The sequence below is a fragment of the Cynoglossus semilaevis genome, chromosome 8, assembly GCF_000523025.1.
Source record: "Cynoglossus semilaevis isolate Cse_v1.0 chromosome 8, Cse_v1.0, whole genome shotgun sequence".
Taxonomy (NCBI): domain Eukaryota; kingdom Metazoa; phylum Chordata; class Actinopteri; order Pleuronectiformes; family Cynoglossidae; genus Cynoglossus; species Cynoglossus semilaevis.
In genome coordinates, this window is record NC_024314.1 from 4,223,837 (window position 1) to 4,246,276 (window position 22,440).

General features: G+C 40.7%; 1 protein-coding gene across 1 annotated transcript in view; it reads left to right on the forward strand.

Moving 5' to 3' along the window:
- The window catches only part of LOC103381641 (disintegrin and metalloproteinase domain-containing protein 12), a 72,484-nt gene that overhangs the window by 25,192 nt on the left and 24,852 nt on the right, over positions 1-22,440 (forward strand). Inside the window, exons 4-10 of the mRNA XM_008314104.3 lie at positions 10,257-10,335; positions 14,177-14,253; positions 15,367-15,553; positions 20,892-20,957; positions 21,486-21,557; positions 21,780-21,949; positions 22,051-22,135. Coding sequence (XP_008312326.1) covers positions 10,257-10,335; positions 14,177-14,253; positions 15,367-15,553; positions 20,892-20,957; positions 21,486-21,557; positions 21,780-21,949; positions 22,051-22,135 — 736 coding nt within the window. The remainder of the gene's footprint in view (positions 1-10,256; positions 10,336-14,176; positions 14,254-15,366; positions 15,554-20,891; positions 20,958-21,485; positions 21,558-21,779; positions 21,950-22,050; positions 22,136-22,440) is intronic.

A 22,440-nucleotide genomic window follows, 5' to 3' on the forward strand; every position in this document is an offset into this window, starting at 1 on the left:
TTATTTTACTCTTAATAATGTTGAAGGAGCGATGGAATACTACAGTATGAGTAACAAAAATAATATTTCTAACTTTCATATTAGGTTTAAGATAGTAATTTTTAAGATATTTGTTTTAGAAAAAAATCATACTTGATTCTTGATGTGTGGCTTAATCAACATGTTTAACCGCAAACTCTGATTAAACGAAACAAAAATAACGTAGTCTGTAGATGCTGTTTCTTTGAACTGAGAAATTCCAGGAGTTTGGTCATGGAAAAGATGAACTCCAGGTCTAATAACTGGGGGATTTTCATGTTCTGTAAAACCTTAGTTTGACCTTTGAAGCTGTATAATGCTGCCTATATATTCTACAGCACAGTATTAGCATCTACCTGTGACCAAACTGGGGCTAATGCTAGCTCTAAGTAAGAAAAGTCCTGTCCATTCACTGACCTTTAAATCTTGGGACAGATTTGGAGGCCAACCTCTCTACTTTTATAAATGGTTTGTGTTGAAAGTAAATTCCCCATTTTATGAGTTTTCTGCCAACACAAAGTCAAAAAGACAATGAATTTCTATGTACCAGTGCAGAATGCTAACTAGAGTTGCAGTTATACAGCAATGTAAAATCCACAGACCTTCTGTCAGACCTTCCATGCCTTTCACAGAAAAACAAATACTGCAGTTGACAGACTGATGCTAAGACAGTCCCTCCAACACAAGAAGCCAAATGAGGAAATTATCTCAATGCCAAACATTGCTGTAAAAACGCACCAGTAGAATGAGCTCATCATCTTCTCCTTCCCTTTCAAACTTAATGTAGTGAAACAAAGATCTCAGGCCGTCGTGTTGGGGAATTTGAAAAAATGACTCACGGTCTGAGGATTATTGTAATCTCAGTTATTGCCCTGGCCTGGCAATTGATTTGTTCAAAATGCCAAATGAAAAATAATAAATGGAGGCCCCCGTTGTGTTGATGCAAATAAACTATGCGTGCTTCTTTATTTATGGCCGATAGTTTTGCCGTTGCTGTAAAATTGAACGAGCCCCAGCTACGCTCTTCGTCTGAGGTGATGTTTACAAACAGTCTCTTAGTGAAAGCCAATAACGTTCCAGTCTGTGGGTTCATCAGTTGATCAACAGGAGCTGAGGTCCTTTCAAAGGATCACTGGAACATGGATGATCGATGAGCGAGCAGTGCATTATTGGTAAAACAATCACCAACTTCAGAAATAAAGTGAACTGGTGCCGGCGGCTGATTTAAGGAGGCGTTACCTCCTAGAATATTCACAGCAGAAATCACAGACAGTGAAAGCAGCTTTAGCTTTATGGCCACTGTAAAGGCAAGAATGCATTGCCTGATATATTGGATTGCGGTTGTTTGGCCCTGGAGCAGACCACACCTGCTGAAAATGGCTCATTTTAACCTTTGCACCTTACACTTGTGTCATCTTTCTTCCACTTGTTGTTTTAGTAGAGTGTTTCTTTCCTCGTTTTTCTCAACCACCTTATGTCAGACATCAACCCAAGAAATCAGGGTCAGGGTTCAAAACCCAGCTCTGCCTAATGCATCAGGTTTGGATCAGACTTTGTTCCAAGAAGAGGAGGACGTTTCATTCAACAACACCATCAACGGGGGGAAGAGACATTAAGGGAGGAAGAGTACATTTGTATTCAGTTTCTAAATGTTTGATTTCCCAAAGGACATGCAAGGTGAGGGAGGAGGGCACGGAGGAAAAGAGGGAGGAGGGGGAGTAGGACACACAAATAGGCAGGTTTAATTAATTGCAATACTGCTTTTGTTGTGTGTGTGTGTGTGTGTGATAGACTTGATAGTTTGAAGTTCCCTCGTTGCTCATTAGTTCAAGAACAAGGTTGAAATGGATATAGTTGTGTGTTTTGTTTTTGAGCCTGGTCTACGTGAAGTATTTGAGTTAAAATGAGGAGCTGCAGCTCAGTGCACTAACATGACCTGTCCTGTACGTGACCCCCGCCCCCCCACCCTTCCTCCGATACGTTTCTACTCCACTCTGAGACAATATGAACAATATGAACAAACAAAAGCAGATAAGGATTGTGTAACAGTATTAATTATTTTGCAGCAAGATGTAAATGTTCCCGTAATCTGTACTCAAAGTGGATTTTAGATTAAGTAAAAAATATTATTTGTCTTTTATTTGTCATGGATGTTGGTTGGATTTAGTGACACCTAGAGGAACATCAAACATAATGTTTTAATTAAATTTCCCCTCACGTTGCCATATCAACAAATACAAGAACATATGGCAGCCTGTCATCCCTGTCGCAGCAGAAGACATCATGCAAACAAAATATTTATACAATTATTAATCAAATGAAAGAGTGGTTTGCGCTCTTGCCTTGCAGCCAACAGATCATCACTTCACTGCTCTGATTTATGGTCTTCACACTGTCACCAGACCTGAGATTTGGATTGGACAAAACTTGGATTCAAATTAGCATAACGGCTCAGGTTGAACAGATTGGAAAATAATGTTCAGGAGACACTTAGTTCAAATTGTTGGCTCTACGGTGGAACCTGAAGTGGAACCAAGACAAAATAATGTTAGAATGGTTGGTGTAGCAGGTGTAGTGAGAGCTAGTGGAAGAGAAGGAGAAAAAAAAAGGTGCAGACCATGTTGAGGAAATCAGGAGTGTTTTGTGGTTTGTTATTGCCAGTGGAAACGGTTTGCTCGACTTACACGCCATATCGTGTATGGACCACGAACAGAATCACCGTCTTGGAAACTGTGCATCAGTGATGCATGCATGTGTGCGAACATACGGCCATGCTCCATAAGACGCACATAAATCATGCTGAGCTACCAGCACGTGCAGTCATTCGTAGGGAAACACTCTCTATGCACACACACAGACAAACATCGTGTGTCCTGAAGGGGCAAAGAACAGAGACACACATTCTGCCATAGAGGAACCATTGCCCCATGGGCTGATGGGAGGAGAAGTACGATGGAGCATCTCCCCTGCAGTTCTCCGCAGCAACAAAGGCAATTCCAGAGACCACTGCCCTCGCAGCAGGTATAATTAGTTTCAGATAAAGATGTCAGGCCTGTCCTGAAAGAGAGAAGAAGAAAAATGCCCACCTGTGGGAGAATGGCCCAGAATTCATTATTGTGACTTTTTTTCCCCTTTCAAACAAATTTTATGGTCACTCTTTTAATTACAGTCATTAATTTTAAGTTTTGTAGTTCAAGCTGCAGATCAACAGCTTTTGACTTGTCACACATGATTCATTTTCACTTTGTCCTCGGGGATCAATGACATCATGGTCGATAAATTGACTATTGAGGTATTCCGGGGGTAACAGGAGAATTTTAGAATTACGGGCTCAAACCCACCATGAGTGAGTATTTTATTAGGATTTGAACTTTGTCACAGAAACTGTTTCTTCCATTTGGGTTAACCAAAGAGAAACAGACGTGTCATCAGGTCACACACAGAAGGAAAAAGTTGACGCTCCCAAAGAACACTTAAGTCAACAGCTGTGTTAATGTCAATGAACCGGACCACCAGTGAGATGTTGTGTTTTCTAGATAAATATAATGAAAAGTTAGAGGTGAGTGTCTGGTTCAAGTACAGCCCAGACCCACTGTTGATAAAAGTTGCCATATGCAGTAAGGTTTTTTATAAATGAAAACTTTATCAAGACATTAAATCTTTTGTCTGTATTTAAAGTTGATTTTATAAAAAAAAAAATTGAAACGCTTATTTTTTATTCTGAACTCTACACACCAATCAGTTTGCTTCTGTGTAAAGTTTTGATCTTCCTGATCATCATAGCATATCCCAGCATCTTCTTGAACTGATGCTAAAGATTCAGTTTTTGCACCTTACCCCCACTACAGCCTTTTTTTTGCATTTGTATTGTTTGTATTTCATTTCTGGGATTAGATCAGTGTGTTGGTGTTATTTACATCTGATAGTAGAATAATCCCTGTTTAATCCCTCTTGAGCCCCAATCCCAGGTTGGCTCGGGTCAGGAAAACATTCAGTGTAAAAACTCCAAAACCCTATGAGGTCTACCACTACGGCAGCCCCGCAAGGGGAGAAGCCAGTGGTGTTTTTTTATTCCGAAATATTCCTCTTTTTTGTGAATTAAACTTTACCTTAGATGTGGTTTCAGCTCCCATCATCTCCAGCTCCCTCCTGACCCTTGATACGATAAGTGCCTGCAGTTGGATGGAGAGATGGATTTTTATTGACCTTGTCAGAGTGAAATGATAAGACTGTGTGTCACTCCATGTCGAGCTGTGGAGCAGTTAAAGACTCTCTGGTGAGGCAGCAGCATGTGTGCAGAATAGGACACTGAATGCAACTGTGTTGACAGCTGATAGAAAACAAGTCCTCGTAACTAAATTATGCATGTGACTGTTCCAAAAAAACAAGTCCTGAGCGTTTCTGTTCTTCAGCCAAAGTCAGTCTGGTTCATGTCACTGTTGGTTGTAAGTCAATTTGTGGTCATGGTTATCGTCCTCGAACCCATGTGACATCTGGCCAAGAGCTACAGTTGCTGGTGTGACACCATCACGTCACCTTCAGGTTAAATAGTTTGCTTGATTAAAAACAGTGACCATGAGTAATTTTAAATATTGAAACAGGCAGCAGACGACTGATTTTTTTGTCTTGCCTTTTTTGTTTTGTCTTTAAAAAACCTCAATTTTTAATTTTCAAAACAGATGATTTTTGGAGATGTAACTAACACCACATCTGTTTCCTCTCTGTTTTTTTTATTATTATTATTTATTGACCAACCAATCACACTGCCATTCTTGATGTAGTAGTCAAACCACAGAGATGTATTCATCCGTGTTTTCTCTTTACACTTTATCAAAGATTAGTGTTGCAATTCTGTCTTCATTCCAATTATTTTGTCCATTGTTGGGGCGGCATTCGTCTTCTCGTCTGTATAATTGGGATCGTGTGGAGTCATCCATCATGGAGACATTGCACAGAGATGACACTTTATTGATTTCACGGGACATGCCTAGGCTTAACCACATCAATCTGTAGGTGACAGACACTGCAGTAATTACGTGCCACCACTGCTAATGGCTATTCTGTTTGACCATCTTGCTGACCAATTAGCCACCCAGAGATGCCACACAAGTGTAAAGAATGATAATGAGGCTGTTATAATGAAACGGAACATTCAGCCCAGCCTGCTCTGCTTTTTATTTTGTGTGAAATTGAACAAAGAACCTTTAAATCCTGTACTTCTGTGCAGACGCCTTTTCTGTTTTCATCTCGTCACCGAGCCTGCTGGTGAGAATGTTGGACTTAAGAATGGCAGGAATTCAACAAAGTGCAGTCGTCTTTAGTTAATGGGTGCTCCCACAGCATTCTGTTGTATCATCTAATGGTATTTTCAGCAGGTTAAAATGGACATATTATGACATCTAGGTTAGATATGACTATATTTCTCCTTAAAAGTTTGATGTTCAACATGTGAGTTCACTTCAGAGCATCTGAAGGCCGACCATCTGCCTTACCTTTTGTTTTGTTTTTCCACTGACTCCGTCCTTCTCGGCTGTAAATGGCCTGGTCATGTCATGCTTCACAGAAAACTGGGAGTTGCATTGAGCTGAGGGTAAGCAGGGGGAATTCTGCTTCCCTGCTCTACTTGGCGCTGGCCTGTAACAAAGCCTGATGTCAGACAGATCACAGCCAGGAAGACTGGCCCTTTTCCCTTAGTGTTGGAAAGGAAAAAAATATTTTACTCAGACAAGTTTTTCTGTGCCTTCAAACATTTGGATCTATTTTGGATTTTCATACACATGATCCCACTTTTCCCCCACGTTTTCAAGTGAAACTGGGATCCTGCCATTTGCCACATGAGAGCAGAGGGACATTATATTGCTACAATGAGGCAGTCTTTTGAAAGGTAGTGAAAGCTGCTAATGGGACTTTCTACATCAGATTTCGCAAGAAACTGTATGACTGCCCCAAATGTTAATATTTGTATTTGGCCTAAACACTTTACCAATACAGAATATGTTCCAGAAGTGCAGAAACCCAGAGCAGAGTAGAATTGTACGCCTACAGCTTAACATTTATCATAGTTAACTTTATAGCATTTGTTCAGAATTCCCCCCAATCAGAGTGTCTGAGTTTATTGAGACACGCTGGAGCATGTGACTGAGAAGTCACTGTACACATTGATCCACTCTGTACCCAAGCGACGTAACAAGGCCTGCAGAGTCATTTCAGATACAATGGTTATTCATTCGTATTATTATGGTATGGTCTCAATGGAGTTGACAAGTCCTTTCTTCAGTACTTTTGTGTAAACATAATATGCACTGATTTTTCCGGAAAACCATGATCACAGAATCTCTTAATCGCTGTTATTAAATTCTTTTTAATGAGACGTTTGAAAAGCATTCTGGTCTGCAGAGACACTGCTGTCTGATGATTTTTTCTTTTCTTTTTTTTTAAATGATGAGGAAATGTCTGGGTGGGAATATTAACCAATGGAAAGTAGACATAGTTTGGGGCAGTAATGTAACTGAAAGATGCCATCTGGTGTTTAAACTAAGAAAGGAAGCGTCTTATGAACTGGAGGTCATTTAAAAAAAAGAGGTTTTTTTTTGGTATCACGGAATGCATTTTCTGTATGTAGGTTTACCCATACATTAATTTGTGTTGTACATCAGGCCCCTCCCCAGAAAAATTCTATCGAATCACTATGGAGACTGCTGCTGAAGGGACAGGCTAGAGTGGTCCCTGGTATTGCCAGTGTCACCTTGGACTGTCCTGCTGTAATTAACCACCAGCTAAGATACAGTAGGTCGTGAGGTGCATTTCTTATATTTAGTGGCCTGTAATGAAGTCATACACTAAACGCATGCCCTCAAAGCCCTCAAACATCCGTGTGTCTGCTGCTAAGGTTGATGTCCTCCCAGAGAGAGACAAAGCAGAAACTTTTTCACACTTACATTAGACAGTCTTTCCCTCATCTTGGCCTGTACTGTAGTCACATAATCAAGCCGGTCTTTTCTTCTTCTTCCAAGATTTGATCAAAGTGTCCCGTGCGTGACTTCATCTCCATGCCCGTGTTTCATTTCCATAATCACCTTACAACTTTTCACAGACGTTACATGTGCGCCCCTGTGTCATGATCAATACAACACAATGTTACATTTGCATATGAAAGCTGGAATGTTCTCTCCACAGCTCATCTGCAAAATGGGCTGTTTGACATTCAGACAGGTTCTCTCTTTCTAGGTCAAACCCAGCACCAACCTGCAAACCAGACCACCCTCTTTGCTGTTGATTGATTAGGGCTGCATCTCCAATTCATCAAGCTCGCTGCAGATGATGTATCTCAGAAACCCCTCCTGTTATTGTCTTCAGATGTAAACACAATTAATAAAATTTTTCCTCATCACTTATAGAATTTGTAATAAAAAGTCAGTTTAGTTAGTTTGCAACATCCATAAATGGAGGATTATTATTTTAGCATGCATGTCTGTTTTTTAAGCTGATTCTTTCAGATTTAACACAAATTTGTACTGTGTCTCAGTAAAATAACAAAACAAAAACTACAAAATAAAAAGTTTTGATTGTAGGAAGAATTAATAACATCAGTTAGCCAATATTCAAGGTTGATTTAAGGTGGTTTTGGGCTCCTGCCTGTGTTGTCGTACCGCAAAGCAAATGTACAGAGTGAGGCTGGAAATACCATGCCAGTCTAATAGGGGGCAGTGGCGTTCGGTGAGGTTCATAACTGACAGTGCTGAGCCCCATAGGCATTATGGGTAACGTATGCTCATTGCTGCCGTCTCTTCTTCTACTCTGAAGATAGGGTTGTGTCGCTGAAAGCGTGTACCTGTCTTTTATATACATTGTATGGTATATGGCTTTTCTAACAAAATGGATAATTGTATTTTAAAAGTAACTAATTTTACCAATCGAAACAGGAGGCTTTAGACCGAGGAGAAACAACTCTGTAAGACCTGCTCCAAAGTGGGAGAAAGGTAACTGAAAAATAACAAAACATGCTCATCAGGGTATTAAGTTTATCTCAATTTGAAATAAATAGAAAACGTGTTGGAATAATGTTTAAGATGTTATGATAAGGCTAAGAGCCAGGTTTTATTTATTCAGTTAATACATCTGTCTTAGAACATTTTGACTCCCCCCTACATGGCTTGACAAAGTTCAAACACACTCTAATTTCTACTGTGACAGCAGCACTGACCTCAGTGAAGTTTACTGTACCTCCTGTTGTATCACATTCAATCTCACTGTGGTTGTTTTGGAGTCTGGCTGTCTACACTCGGGGCATGTGTGGTCCCGAAAAGCCAAATAGTGGCATCCTTGTGTTGATCCATGGTTCCTCTCTCTGATGCCAACTCGCTGTCAGTTCAGCAGAGCCTTGTCGGAGGATTGTCCCTCGGGTAATGCATTTTAAATTAAGGGGCGCAACCCCTGTCCACTTTCCTTTCCATGCCTCATTTACTTCCCACTGATTGATAAATGGTGAGCTGTGGCTGGCATGCTGGGCGGGTGCCTGGTGGAATTAGACACATGATATAGCCGACCGGAGGCTCATCACTGGGAGGGATCGAATCAACCTTCAAGATTGTCTAGAGTTTAACTGGGTGATGCAGAAGTCGTGGGTTTCATCTTCATCTCTAAAAATCAGATACAAAGTTGTTTATTACACAAACCATAGCATACATACAGTACATTTTCTTTGTTTCCATCAACAATAATAATAATAAAAAAAACATTGAGTTTTCCCCCTGAATTAGCTGTTAGCTCTCTCTCTTTCTACTATTGGCTCTAAACGAACTGAAAAGTAAGCAATAAATGACATCTGGTTGTACGCAAAATCTCGTCCTGTACCTACGTACTCTCCGCGGCAATTACTCAGACCTACACACCCTCACCGCAGTGGATTGTCCATGGTGGGCAGATGTTTAGCTTGTGTGTCCAATTGAGAGCGCAGACCTAATTAAGACTCAAGAAACACATAATTTTAGCTGGCTTTTTCCACTCTTTGTCCTCGCTTTGATCCAATGATTATTACCAGCTCCTTGGCTCTGCTGAAGGGTTGAGGGCGGGGAGGCATGGTGTCTCATGCTGACTGTTCCCAAACAAAATACCCCCCTCCTCGTCCCCAGGTTGTTACAGCTGACACTCCCAGCTGGGTTGTCAGCGATGAGGTCAGTAAGAGAATCCAGCTGCCTGCCTGGGGTTCGTTGCTCTGCTGTGCATTGGCCTGAGTCAACCCTCTGCTGGTTATCCTGTAGTGTAATACAGTACATGCGTGCACCACATGTACATTGCGGAGACTGTTAAAGCCTCATTTGTGCTGCAGCGAACACAAATAAAACATTAACTTGTTTGTTAATCTCCCTTTGCCCCCCGACCCCCATCTCTCTCTCTCTCTCTCTCTCTCTCTCTCTCTCTCTGCTGCTGCTGTTTCATTGCCGCCCCAGCCCTTAGCATCCAGTGTCTGTCCATTAGGTGAAGCTTCACACCACTGTCAGGGCCAGATTTGTCTCAACTTAGGTACTATAGGGATCTTTATTTTTACATTTTGGCTTTAATATTTTTAATTATTTTTTAAATATTTTTATTTTTTATTTTTCAAAAGGAGATGTAGTAATGTTTGACAGAAATGTGCTTTTATTTCATTTTATTTGGGCACTGATTACATATAGTTGGGGAGCCCTGGCATAGACCATTAGAAATTACATTTATTGGGGAGTTTTTGTGTCATGAAAACCAACAACTTGTGAGCTGCGTTGACAAACATTTTAATACAGGTTATGAAACTTTAGGGTTATTGTTTCTGACAGTGGTGAAATGCTCTGATATTTAGCATTGAGTCATCCACCCTGCTGGTTTACAACCAAACACTGTGTCCTTGTTTTATGCGTGCTCTATGTTTCATATCGCAAAGACATCCACTGGTGCAAATCTTCAGGAATCACTTCATAATGTTTATCATATTACATGAAATAAATCATGAATAGGTATTGAATGCTTTATGACAGATGTTGGTGATGTGAAAGTGTTTTTCTCCACCAGCTCTTTCCTCCTGTGTCTGTTTCAGCAGCTAAGTCCAGTTCATGTTCTTCTGTACCTTTTAAATCAAAACCTGCTCTGGTACAGTTCTTTTGTAGAACGATTAAATATTTCATGAAACTCTGTCCTATCCTCCTATAGGATCTCTGCAGCATCACTCCTTAATATGTGTTGTTTTTGCCTTTTCTTCTTTCTAGGGGGCTTTTTGCGAGAAACTACACAGAAACCCATTACCTGGAGGATGGCAGTGCAGTCACAGACTTTCACAACTTCACGGTATGCCTGGAGCCTGCTGAGCTTTTCTCAAAGATGACACTGAAGAACTCACCATCCTTACTTTCTCGCTGTTTTCGTCTTCATTCCTACACCTAATAACCGTTATGAGTGCTGACCTTTTGTGGTACCCGTCGTCACCACGTCTGGTTCTACTTCATTGTGCTCCCATTAGGAGGTCGACTAGGGTATAAAGAAAAATTGATGTTGCCGTTAGACTCACTTAAAAACCGTCTGGAATTGGGCAGCTTCACATTTGAAGCAGCTGCTGTAGGTGAGTGAGCCCATTTCAGTTCTCTGGCAGCAGATTCATATTTGATAGAATATAAGGCGCACAGAAGTAGAGAGAATAGACTCAATTCTAGGAACGGTGGGATTCCTTTATATAAGCTTAAAATCAATTTTCTAAAACAGGTCCGAGTGCACGCCCCTTTTTCGTTGTTTTTCATTTACTACAGGATTCTTTTCTAGTTTCAAAAATATTTTTTCTATTCCAGTTACAGCTTTTATTGTGGGATTTTTGCAAAGTATTCCGTGTCTGCATGTGTAGTGTCTGCATGTGAAAAACTGTTTGATTGTTAATGCACCGCATTTTTCCATTTGTAAGATTGTAATAAATGCAGAAAGGAACAGCTTATTAGGTTTAAAGCACGATAAGTCTCATAAAGAATCCATAAATCCCTCCCCTGTAAGGATGTTTGTTTTGGTTCAGACACAGGGAGACCATTAGCAAAATCTGTATGCTGCCTGCTCTAGTTAATGACTATGATGTCCTGGATCATATGGAACAGATCCCATGCCTCATAGCTTCCACCTGTGTGCCTGATTTCAGGGACATGATTATTTGTAGTAATTAAACATCATATTTTTATTCCGATTACCAGAGAGCATTTTAATAGACAGCCCTTGAGGTCTGTATACAAATCACATCCCCTATTTATAGCTGAAACTCACGGAATAAGCAGTAAATGTAATTTGATAACGTCAGCCCACGCAGTAAAACGAACATCTGGAGCTGCACTGTCACTGGCTTAGGTCAGACAGCTGATGATAATTGCTGCCATGCACAGCACGGAGACACGGCGAAGGAGTAGCAGGTCAGATCAGGGATTTGTCTGACATGTACACAGACGACTCATCATAAATCAATAGTTCTGTCCATTAAATGTCAGAAAGTGGAGGGAAAATATTGATCTGCATGTCCTCAAAAACCTTCACTGTCCTGGTTAGAAAAATGTTTGATTTCCTGTCAGGAAGGACGAAAAAAGAAAGAAGAAGCAGGACAGGAGAAACTGTGAGTGCTTTGCTGTTTGTCAAAATATACAAGACTTAATGAAGACGTTCTGCACTAATTAAGATTAAGGTAGCAGACTGGATGTAATATTAATGATTAAACATCAATTTATTTTTTAACATAGTTTGAAAAATGAACTGCGCCCAAATCTCTCGTTTTAAGATGAGTATCGCAGACAGTGAAAGGCACCAGTATTAACTTGAACTCAAAATTCAGAAAAGAGATTCTGTGATTGTGAATGAATGTGTGAACACACACCATGCCACCACACCGCCTCCATAATCAGACTCAGACACTGAGAATTCAAAATGCCCCGTGGTTTGCAAAGGAGAAAAATTGATCCTTTATTTTGGAGAATCTGTCTGAAAACTTTAATACAAAACACCAAACCCTCACATTTAAGAGGCTTGAAACAACAGGTTTAACTCAACCTGACAGCAAATGACTTCCAAGCGATTTTGTGTCCAGCCCCACCTTGATTAATCGGCTAATCAATTCCGCGTGAGATGGATGAGTAGACTGAGAGTTAGATGGACACACCAAAGGAACGCTGCCAGTAACCTGTATCAAACAGGTCGGCAACTAGTGGAGATCTTTCAACGTCCGTTTTTGCTCTCATTCTTCTCCTATGACCACAGCATGGGAGAGTCCTTTTACTGGAAACATCCAGGTCTGGAGAGACTGATCTGTTGTTAATTTATTTGTCCTGCCGGCAGGGAGGAGGGTGATATAGTGATCTGGAGTATTTAGTTGTGTATCAAAAGCAAGGTACTGCTGGGAGAGCCTTGAGCATGAGTCAGCCTTACTCCTATTCCTCTTGTCTGTTTTACATCGTCTCCTTTTCCCACTAATTTGGCCTCATATGGTACAGCAAATGGCTGCCACATGTGGTAACACGAGACAACTACTGGGAATACAAAAACACCAGAATACATAACATAAAAAAAATCCAAAGTTTGGTTTTGGTAAACAAGGTTCAAGCCCTGGTTGCCTTTCACAACAGCATGGCAACTAGTATTAATCTTCCTCATTTCTGGTCCTGGGGGTGCGGGCACTTTTCTTTCCTCATTTCTTTCCACAGCAAAAGTCTATTCCTATCCCTTCCACCGATACATCACAGTCATGATCTCATCAAAGAAACATGAGGTGTTAGCATTAAATCAGTGTAATAATACCAGCTCTCCTCCTGCTCCCCCATTACACTAAAATTTCATATTTCATGTAATGGGTTGTCCCGTCTTTACTTGACTTTAATGGATTATATCAGTACACCTCTTGCTGGGATGTGGGATGAGGGGAGATTGCAGGAGGCTTTACTTATTTTAAATACAGTTCTCTATTGTGGTGCTTAATCTCAGCTCGGGTTCATTAAAACACCCATGTCATGAGGGTGGGATGACCTAATCATGTGGTAGTGCCGTGTAATGTAATCTACACACATTAGACCTTGTTTCTAATGCTGGCAGAGATACCAGTAAAATGGTTCATATTATGGCAATTTTTATATGCAAATGAAATTGATTTTTTTTTTATCCAGTGAATCCACTAAACTCCATGAAAGTTGCAATTAGCATCAGTTCTGCACTGTAGATGAAATAAATGTGTGGGTCGTCTGATATATTTATAAAATTATTACATCGGTCTAATTAAATGCATTAAAGTACATGTAAACAGGTTAGCAGGCTAAATGCTACTGGGCTAAACCAGTAACACACTGGTTAAAACATGACAACTTTGGTGTTCTCCAAAAAAATCAAATCAAATCTACACAGACAAACTACAAACAGCAAGGTGTGTGTGTGAGAGCACTATAAACATATACCATCTATATCTGCTGTAGTGGAGGGGGCACAGGTGAAACAAATCAGGCAATCAGCAGAGAGGGAGCTCAAAGGAGAGCAGTGTAGGTGATGAAACTGACGAGGAAGAAGCAGAGCAGAGCAGACCCGACCCGACACACACATACATTCTCACACACACTTGTGCATGATTAGCGGCTTCTGGATGTGAGTCACGCTGAAGGAGCCCGGGCATTAAGATTTACTGCCACCGCTCTATATTTAGACGTAGTGGAAGAAGGGTGAAAATTCACATTTCCTTGTTCTCCGGACCAGGGCGGTAGAGAGGGGCCTCTAGTCAGACCACACCTGAGCCAGTCTGCTTTGACTCTGGCCCTGACACTGCTCTCTCTCTCTCACGCCTTTCGTTGGCGGCTGTGTTACAATAAACATGGCCTTAATTCACTTAACTTGAGCTTGACAGGTGGTCTGTGAAAAAACATGGTACCTGGGAAAGGAACTTTATAAAAAAGGAAAATAATTCTGTGGTAAATGTAAAGATTTCGGTCAGCTCTAGTGCCCTGTGGTGCTCAGTGGGAAAGGCTGCTGCTGCTAACACTGAGAAAGCTGCAAAAACCCCAGACTTATTTTGTTCATATTTCACAATTATCAGCAGGCGCTGTCGTTATTAAATTTGGTGTAAAACTAAAGACATTTGTTCCCATTAGTCCTTTCTCTCTTTGTGCGTGTTTGTGTGTTTGTGATTCCTCAGGCGAACTGCTATTACCACGGTGAGGTGGAGGGTCGGGTAAACTCGGACGTCAGCCTCAGTACCTGCGCTGGGATTAGGTAAGTGATGAAGTGAAAAAGAGAAAGCCCAAAGCTTTGTTTATTTAACCCTATTGTGTTATTACAAGCAGTGCAATAAATGATTTGGCCCTTTTGGGGCAGTGCAGAGCAAATAACTCATTATTCAGTGTCTTCATTAAATTAGTCAATTCAGGTCCAGTAGTTTTGAGTCTATTAAGGCTGATGAAACTGAGGCCCTGTCTGTCAAAGTCAAAGTCAAAGTTTATTTGCATCGTTTTAAAATTGTATTTAGTTAGCATGACTTCACATCTCTAGGTTTTTCTTCATTTTTTTTGAAGAAATAATTGACAAAGAAAATATTAAATTCTTTCTTGCCTATTAATCCCAGGGTCATAAGGTCAGGGTACACCCTGGACAGTCATGTAGATGTGTTTGAATGTTTTAGATGAGATGTTTCCATCTGTGCAGGTATTCATTTTTAAATTGAAATTTATGTTAGGTGAGAAAACGATGTTTTTTATGTATATATAAATAAATAAATAATTCAGTGAAGACCTGTCAGGTGATGGAAGTTGTGTGTTTGCAGATGTCCAGCGTGAAAAATGATTACAGTGACATCACTGGACACAATCACGAGTGTTTACACAAACCAGCCAAACCTGATTACACAGCCAGAGAGTGATTCTCCTGATTTTCTTTTAAGCCTTCAGTGTCAAGCTTAAGCTTTACATTTATCCACTTCCCTGTTTCATGAACCCGTCTGCACCAGACGCATACAGAGAATATTTTATTAAAGACCTATATGTTGCTTGGCTTCCCTGGCCAAAGCGAGTATCTTACGGTTTGGGTTGGCAGTGATACTCCTTTTGGGGGAGTTAGCGAGTTTATTAGAGTTCACGAGGTTTCTGTGTGTTGTGCAAGGTTTGTGAGAATCCCAGACTTTGTTCAGACTTAAGGTTGTCACTTTAATCATGAAGGCTTCTTTTAAATCATGTGAAAAGTCCAGAAAGTGGAAAGAATCTAAGAGTTACTGCTACTGTTTTAAGTAGAACGCCTGACATTTGGGAATCCAGCTCAAATTTGAACTGTAGTTATTAATGATTTGGATTATGTTGCTTTTCAGCTTTTGACCCTCCTTCTGTCTCTCTTTAGGGGTTTCATATCTTTTGATAACAAGTCCTACGTACTGGAACCATCACCTGATGACACTGATGGGACTCACTGGATCTACTCGGCCAAACATCTCAGTTTCCCTCCCGGCTCCTGTGGCCATGATTTCAACATCTCTTATCCACGTGAACAAGCAGACAGCAGTCCATTCAGGACCTTCAGTACAAGGGTAAGGATGGTTTAGAAACACCCAAGGTTCTCCTGGCTCTGCCAGAACACAAAATTAATGACTAAATCCCCCAACAGTCTAACCGACATTAACTTGTCACACATTGGGGGAAATAAAAAAAAGCTCTGGCCTAATTAGGGTCAGCTGGCCAACAGTGGCTGGTACTATACTTGGCCTCCCAGATGTGCAGTGGTTATAAAGAGTACAATACACCCTAATGTACTTTCTAGAATTATGACCGAGCTGTTCTACATTGGTCACATCAGACCACAATGCATTCTAAGACGTCTGAGGAAAGTCTTGAGGTGAGGATTATTCTGGATCTAATTCCTGGTACTATTTTTATTTTACCATTTTTATGTAATAATGATTTGTAATGTGTTTGTGTGTCTAATGTTTTTTAAACGTATTATTTGATTTCAACAAATGCACATTGTACAGTGAACAGTTCCTGACATAAAACCTTCACACATATATACTATATATATATATATATATACATGTATACATATATATATATGTATACATCCTAATATACGTTTCAGTAGTACAAATAATATGCACATTGTAAACAAGAACTTTCCTGTGTTTTTATTCAAAGCAGAATGAGTACAAAATTCTCTCTGAGCCTAATCTCTTCTCTGCTCTTGGCTCAGTGTCAGGCTTTTCTTTTTCACTTAAGGAGAAAAAGAAGTTTTTTGGACAGGAATAATTCCCAGGATCCCCAGATTCCCCACACAGACCTGGTAACATCCACCCTGAGAAACCTGATCCCATGTTGATGATGCTGACATTTACATTTGTCCTGAAGGCATCTGGTCTGACTCTATATTGTTCAGATTTCATATCCTAGACCAACTATGCAAATACACATTAATGTGATGATGGCATTAGGTGTTAAAACCTCTGACTGCCAAAATGTGTTCATGTTTTGGTGTTTATCTGTTTGATTGACTGAGAGAAGAGGAGGAGGAGCCAAAGAATGAAGCCCCATGTGTCCCTAAACTACCCCTGAACCTGGGTTTGTGGGATTATCTGTGAACATATTCAGAATTTTCTAGAGCATTCAAATCTGTGCTGTACTTCACTGTTCAGTTTGCACCATTCTTAACACATACGTTTTGCTATTTTAAGAATTTTGTTTCTCCACAGTACTGTAAGCCCCATGTGAGTTTTTTGATAAAGTCCACACTTGGATTTCACTAAGAAAACTTAAGAATATATTTTACCTGGCGATAAATTCTATACCTAAAACCTTTTCGCATGTGTAGCTGGAGAACTTTGAGTGAACCGCAGTGTTTAGTCTTAACAAAAAACACTTTTTTATTAAATATTATTGAAAATAGTGTGAGTTTGCAAAGTAACTGGATCATGGTGAAGTAAAATGTACTATTAATGGCAAACAGAAGCATTTTGACTGATTATAATTGAACTAAAGATTCTCTAATTTCAGTGTTTTTTTTTTTTTTTTGGGGGGGGGGGGGTTGTTTTTGCATCATATCAGACCAGTTGTGTTGAGGTCTGCTTTAAACAGCTGCGCTGTGAAAGCAAGTGAGGACAGAAAACCATTCATCAAGCAGCCAAAGTACTGTAAAAAGAAATCCCACCACATTGTTTTCAAGTGTTATACAGTATTCCCTTCTGCAAACAGCATTTTAAAATTCCTACTGTGCCGTCTGAATGATGGATCATCACAAGACTTTTAAGCGGGATCATTTGTAATGTGGACTTTAGTAAGTGGCCTGTAGGGTCTTTTAGAATAGACTACAAATTGAATTATTTACTCATAGCTCAATCTTCAGCTGACCGTGTCCATTAGAGAGGGTTGGTGTATGGAGATGATAAACTCCACAAAAAGGGACACTGGATGTTAAGTGGCCACACTTTCCCTGAGAGTGAGGTCTAGATCATGCCTGTAGTACTGCCTGTCTAACCAGACTTGAACAAATCCCTTTGCATAGACACCACTTTGACCCACCCCCTGCACTCAGCTACTTACTGCCCCCCAATCATGGGGATACATACTATGGTCAATGGTCCCAGAGAGAGTCCGTCTTCAGAGGAATTAGGCTTTAAAGATGAGTGGTAGGTAGACCAGTGATTCCCAACCACTGTGCTGTGGAAAATTATCCAGTGTGACTTAATAGATCCTTAAACTATTGTTTATTTATCGCAAATATTTTTTCTTTGTTTGTCAATGCATGACAGGCAGACTGTTTAAATCATCTTGTGCTAGTGCTAGGTGGTAGCAGATGGCTATTAAAACTAAAAAAAATAATCAGAGGTGTTGGAGAAGATCTTTGTGTGTCTTTCTTTAATTCCTGCCATTATATCAGCATTGTCTTTATCTAAACAGGCTGAGATTTTAGTCAATGATAAGGTCATTTAAACTAGAAGATTATTAGATTTCATATTTAATTTTTGTGAGATTTTTATTTTGTGGTGTGACGTGGGGTTTATCCTGATGATATATATGTACCGTGGCTCAAAAAAGGTTGGGAAACACAGAGGTCGATGACACACAGAGGTGACGGAACGTGTTGACACGTGTGGTTTATCAGGTCAGCACAATTGGCCAGAGAGACACATGTGACCCAAAAGCAGGTCACATGTGTGATGCATTAAATATGTCTTTATTTGTGCGATAAATACTTCATTGTTGTTACACAGAGATCGAAAGGGTTTTTGGGAGTCGGACCAAACATATGGCTGCCCTAGCAAAGACGCCCTGTCCTTTTTAAAAATGTACATTTTTATCTATTCATGCAGTGATTCCAGTGATGTCTTTGTACTCTCCGGGTCCTGTTGGTGATTACAATGCTGGCGCAGACGGCTGCTATTGTCCTTGGTGTTAGGAGGGTTACGAAGATTCAGCAGAGGGGAACAAATCCTGACAGCAGCACAATGCAGGCGTTAACACCTCAGAGAAATGTGCCGGTTTGACAACAAGACACAAAACCCAATGATTCACACCAATGTGTGCGAAATACGTTTGGTTTATCTGATCACGGCGTTCTTTTGTGTTACGTTTAAAGTACTACACCCTTCCAATCTGAATATATCGAGAGATGTCAGTGTTAGAAGGAAAAGGTTGAGAAAATAAAATGAAGACAGATGTGATTTATTAGGGAGGTGGTCGAACATGGGAATTCCCCAGGCGATTATTAAGCAAAAACAGATAAGAAAGTAAAGAACGTTTGCACAATCATCATTATGACCGAGAGGAACTCCAAATACTGCTGGTGAAATAATGAATTGGGGATTTAACATCTTATTTGAAGGATTTTTGTATGTCGCAATTTTCCCTTTGCTCGATGCAGAGGGGCGTGGAGGTGCTCTGCTGCGGCTTTGATAAGCTGTGTCCTGCCGGAGGGTCTGCTGATAAAGAGGAATGTTGGCACAGTGCCCCAGGATGATGAGAGCCACACTGGGCTGAGAAGGTTACGGAGATATGACGTCTATGTGACAGGAAGTCCACATCGACACCGACACTGCCAGTCACTGTTACATTACTGCTCAAGTTTGTACTGTAAACCAAAGTGCACCGTGCAGTGGTGAATTATGAAGAGAATGGTACAACATGGGGCTGGGTCCACTCTGAAGTGGTCTGTAAGGATTTAAGGACCGCGTTCACTTACTTGGATTTGAGCCTGTAAAGTAAATAGCTTTTGAGCCTCTCCAGTTGTTAGCTCATTGTACGTCGGGAAGGGAAGCTAATTACCCAGCTCCATTTTTCTCCTTTCATCTTCATAGACACCTGAGCCAGGCCCATTAACTTAATGAAGGCTAGAAAAATGGTAAAAGCTCCGAAGCTGCAGACATTCTCTCTCCAAAATCTCTACACAAAAACAGGGATGTTTTGCTTGTTGGAAGGTCACGACACGGTCAGCTCATTTTGCTTTTTGTGTGACATGGCCAAATGCGGTAACTAATGTAGAAGAATGTTATTTTCTGATTTAAATATAGTTACTTTAAATTAATTTAAAACAAAGTTTGAATTAAAAAGACTCCTTTTCACCTTCGAACATGGGGTTTTGAATGTCATATATTGTAAAATATCACAATTTAACTGTGTATTTCTACTGAGCCATTTAAGTGTATTAGATATAAAACAAATCACAGGGTATACTCTGGAGTTTATATCTGTCATTGTTTCCCTTCAAAGACACAGTAGTCACTACTGCAGGGTCAATTACAGCGCACATGCACATCCACACACGGGGTGGGAGGGTTAGGTTCAAAGGTGAGGAAGAGAGAGGCTCTGATGATAATGAGTCACAATGTTGTTTCAGCAGTTTTGTGGTGAGGTGTGAGACCATATGCATGGTCAGCAAATTTGTCTCATAATGACCTTGATTTTAATTTGTCTTCATTTTGAAATACTTCAAGGTCTATCAAATTCCTCAATGCACTACAAATTACTTTCTTACACCTTTGGACATTTCCAGTGAATCCTGGCACAAAATGTATTTTTGAGCAACAAAATATTAATTCAAAATCACTTGCTCTGGCATATCCATGCTGTCGTTCTATGTCCAAGCACAAGTGGGTTTTTAATCATTTAGTGCTGAACAGCTCCTGCTGTCACTTCCAGGTAATGAAAACAGTTCTTGAAATGACATTTTTTTCAAATAAATTATGATATCCAACTGGCACAAAACTGAAGACGTTTATGTTAATAATAATAATAACAATGTCCTTTTTAGTTGAATTTAAGCATAAAATTAACATAAAAAGGTATGAAGTGGTTCTTTTTAAAATATTTTTTATTTATTTTTCAGTCTTAGAGAAGGACTTTGGGATATTGTTGAGCTGGAACCATCTCACTTCTGCATGTACTAGATATGTTTATTTGACACTGGTAGAGTCCCAGTGCTTTTTATGTCACTGAGAGAAATGAGAGAAATGCCAGTGTTTCAAATGTACTGCAGACGTCATACTTCTCCCAGGCAGTGATTTATTAACACATTAAGCTGCTTCCTTCAGTGTCTGTCCATCCTGAAATAGCTGCTCATAGCTTGTTGGTAATTCTCACGTTGGTTTCCCTTTGTTATGTGTGTAATATACAGTAGTTCAGTCAAAAAGCCCTACTGAGTGGCCCACCACTATATATAGACTGCCCTTTGCAGAGAGCTGCCGTTAAGTATGTCCTACTAATGTCCTTCTCTACCTCTCTCCTCCTTCCTCCTCTCTTAAATTTTCAGTTTATAACTACGTCATTTCAATTTCCATTTACCGCTCATTCTTGGCCCTCCGACACTTAATGCCTTCCTTCATTTTTGTACATTGTGTCTCCTTCACCAAATGCCAATGCCTCCCTGTCCGCTGTCTTTCGCAGAACAAACGTCATACCCAGACGACGACCAAGTACGTGGAGCTGATCGTCGTGGCTGATAACAGAGAGGTGAGGAGTGGCCACGCAGCCTCTGTTTCCTGCCGCAGGGTCAGAGGTCACATGATTGATGACCCCCTACACCCTCATGAGGGGCAGATACAGTACTACCCTTGCTGCCCGGTTCCACCTAATGTGTGTCTGCTTACTCATCCATTCCACTGTCCTGCAGCGGCTCTGTCAGCATGACCACTTGACTCACAAATGAGACCTTTTTATTATGCACACTCTGAATCAAAGAAGGAAGAACAAGACATTTTCCCACAGTGCCATGAGGCGTATTAGTCAAAGTCACTTTCCTCTGAGCCTCAGAGACATGAATGAGTGCCGGATGACGGACACGATCTCAGAGGTCATCACTCTTTAACCTAAATTTTATGGAGAAGTTCTGTGTTGACAGCAGCTCCAACTCGCTCAGTTTAAATCTTTCCACGACCTGTACAGTAGCCATATGTTTTTCCAGAACACACTCTGTTGCTAGGTGATATTCCAGAACAGGGATCAACATTTTTCTCTCTCCTGCATGATTGCTGTCTTCAGTTTCAGAAGCAGGGAAAGGACATGGAGAGGGTCAAGCAGCGACTGGCTGAGATCACCAATTACGTGGACAAGGTAACAATCAGCAGGGAGTAAGTGGTGTTGATAAGTGATTGAGTCCAGGTCATATAAGCCAGGTGAGGATTAAGTAACCTGTAAGCCGTGGCTGATTAGCTCATGAAATCATGACCTATTTCATAAAGTCATTTCATGGAAAAGGCTGCAGTATGAATGTAGATCAGCAGAACAGAGGCACAAAGACATGTTGTCTCTATCCCTCTCCTTTCCATCCCTCAGTTCTACAGGGCACTGAATATCAGGGTGGCACTGGTGGGTTTGGAGGTGTGGAGTGACGTGGATAAGTGTCCCATCACCCAGGACCCTTTCACCACCCTGCATGAGTTCCTGGACTGGAGGAAGGTCAAGCTGCTGCCCCAGAAGCCACATGACAATGCCCAGCTGATCAGGTAATGTTTATCCCATTTTTGCAGTGGGCTTGTGTAACTAGAGTGAAAACACGCTGGTGGCTTCATGATCATGTACTAAACTGTGTTTGTCCATTTTTCAGTGGGGTGTATTTCCAGGGCACCACCATTGGTATGGCACCCATCATGAGCATGTGCACAGCAGACCAGTCAGGAGGAATCGTCATGGTGAGTTACAGCTCGACTGCTGCCTCTCCTTTGCCTTTTCTAAGTCGTCTCCACGTGATAAAAATACTAAAATATACATTACCTCGGTTATGAGGTTGACTCCTACAAAAAAGTTGAGCTTTATCATTTCGTATTTCTCCCCCTTTTCCTGCCCTCTACTCCTTACCTTGTTCTCCACCTCCCTCCAGTTTGATATAACGCTCTCATATGTCCCTACAGCTCTCTTGTGTATGGGTTGAGCTGAGGATTTCAGGCTTGATATAAACTGATATTAACTTTAGAGGACACACATCATTGGGTCCTTT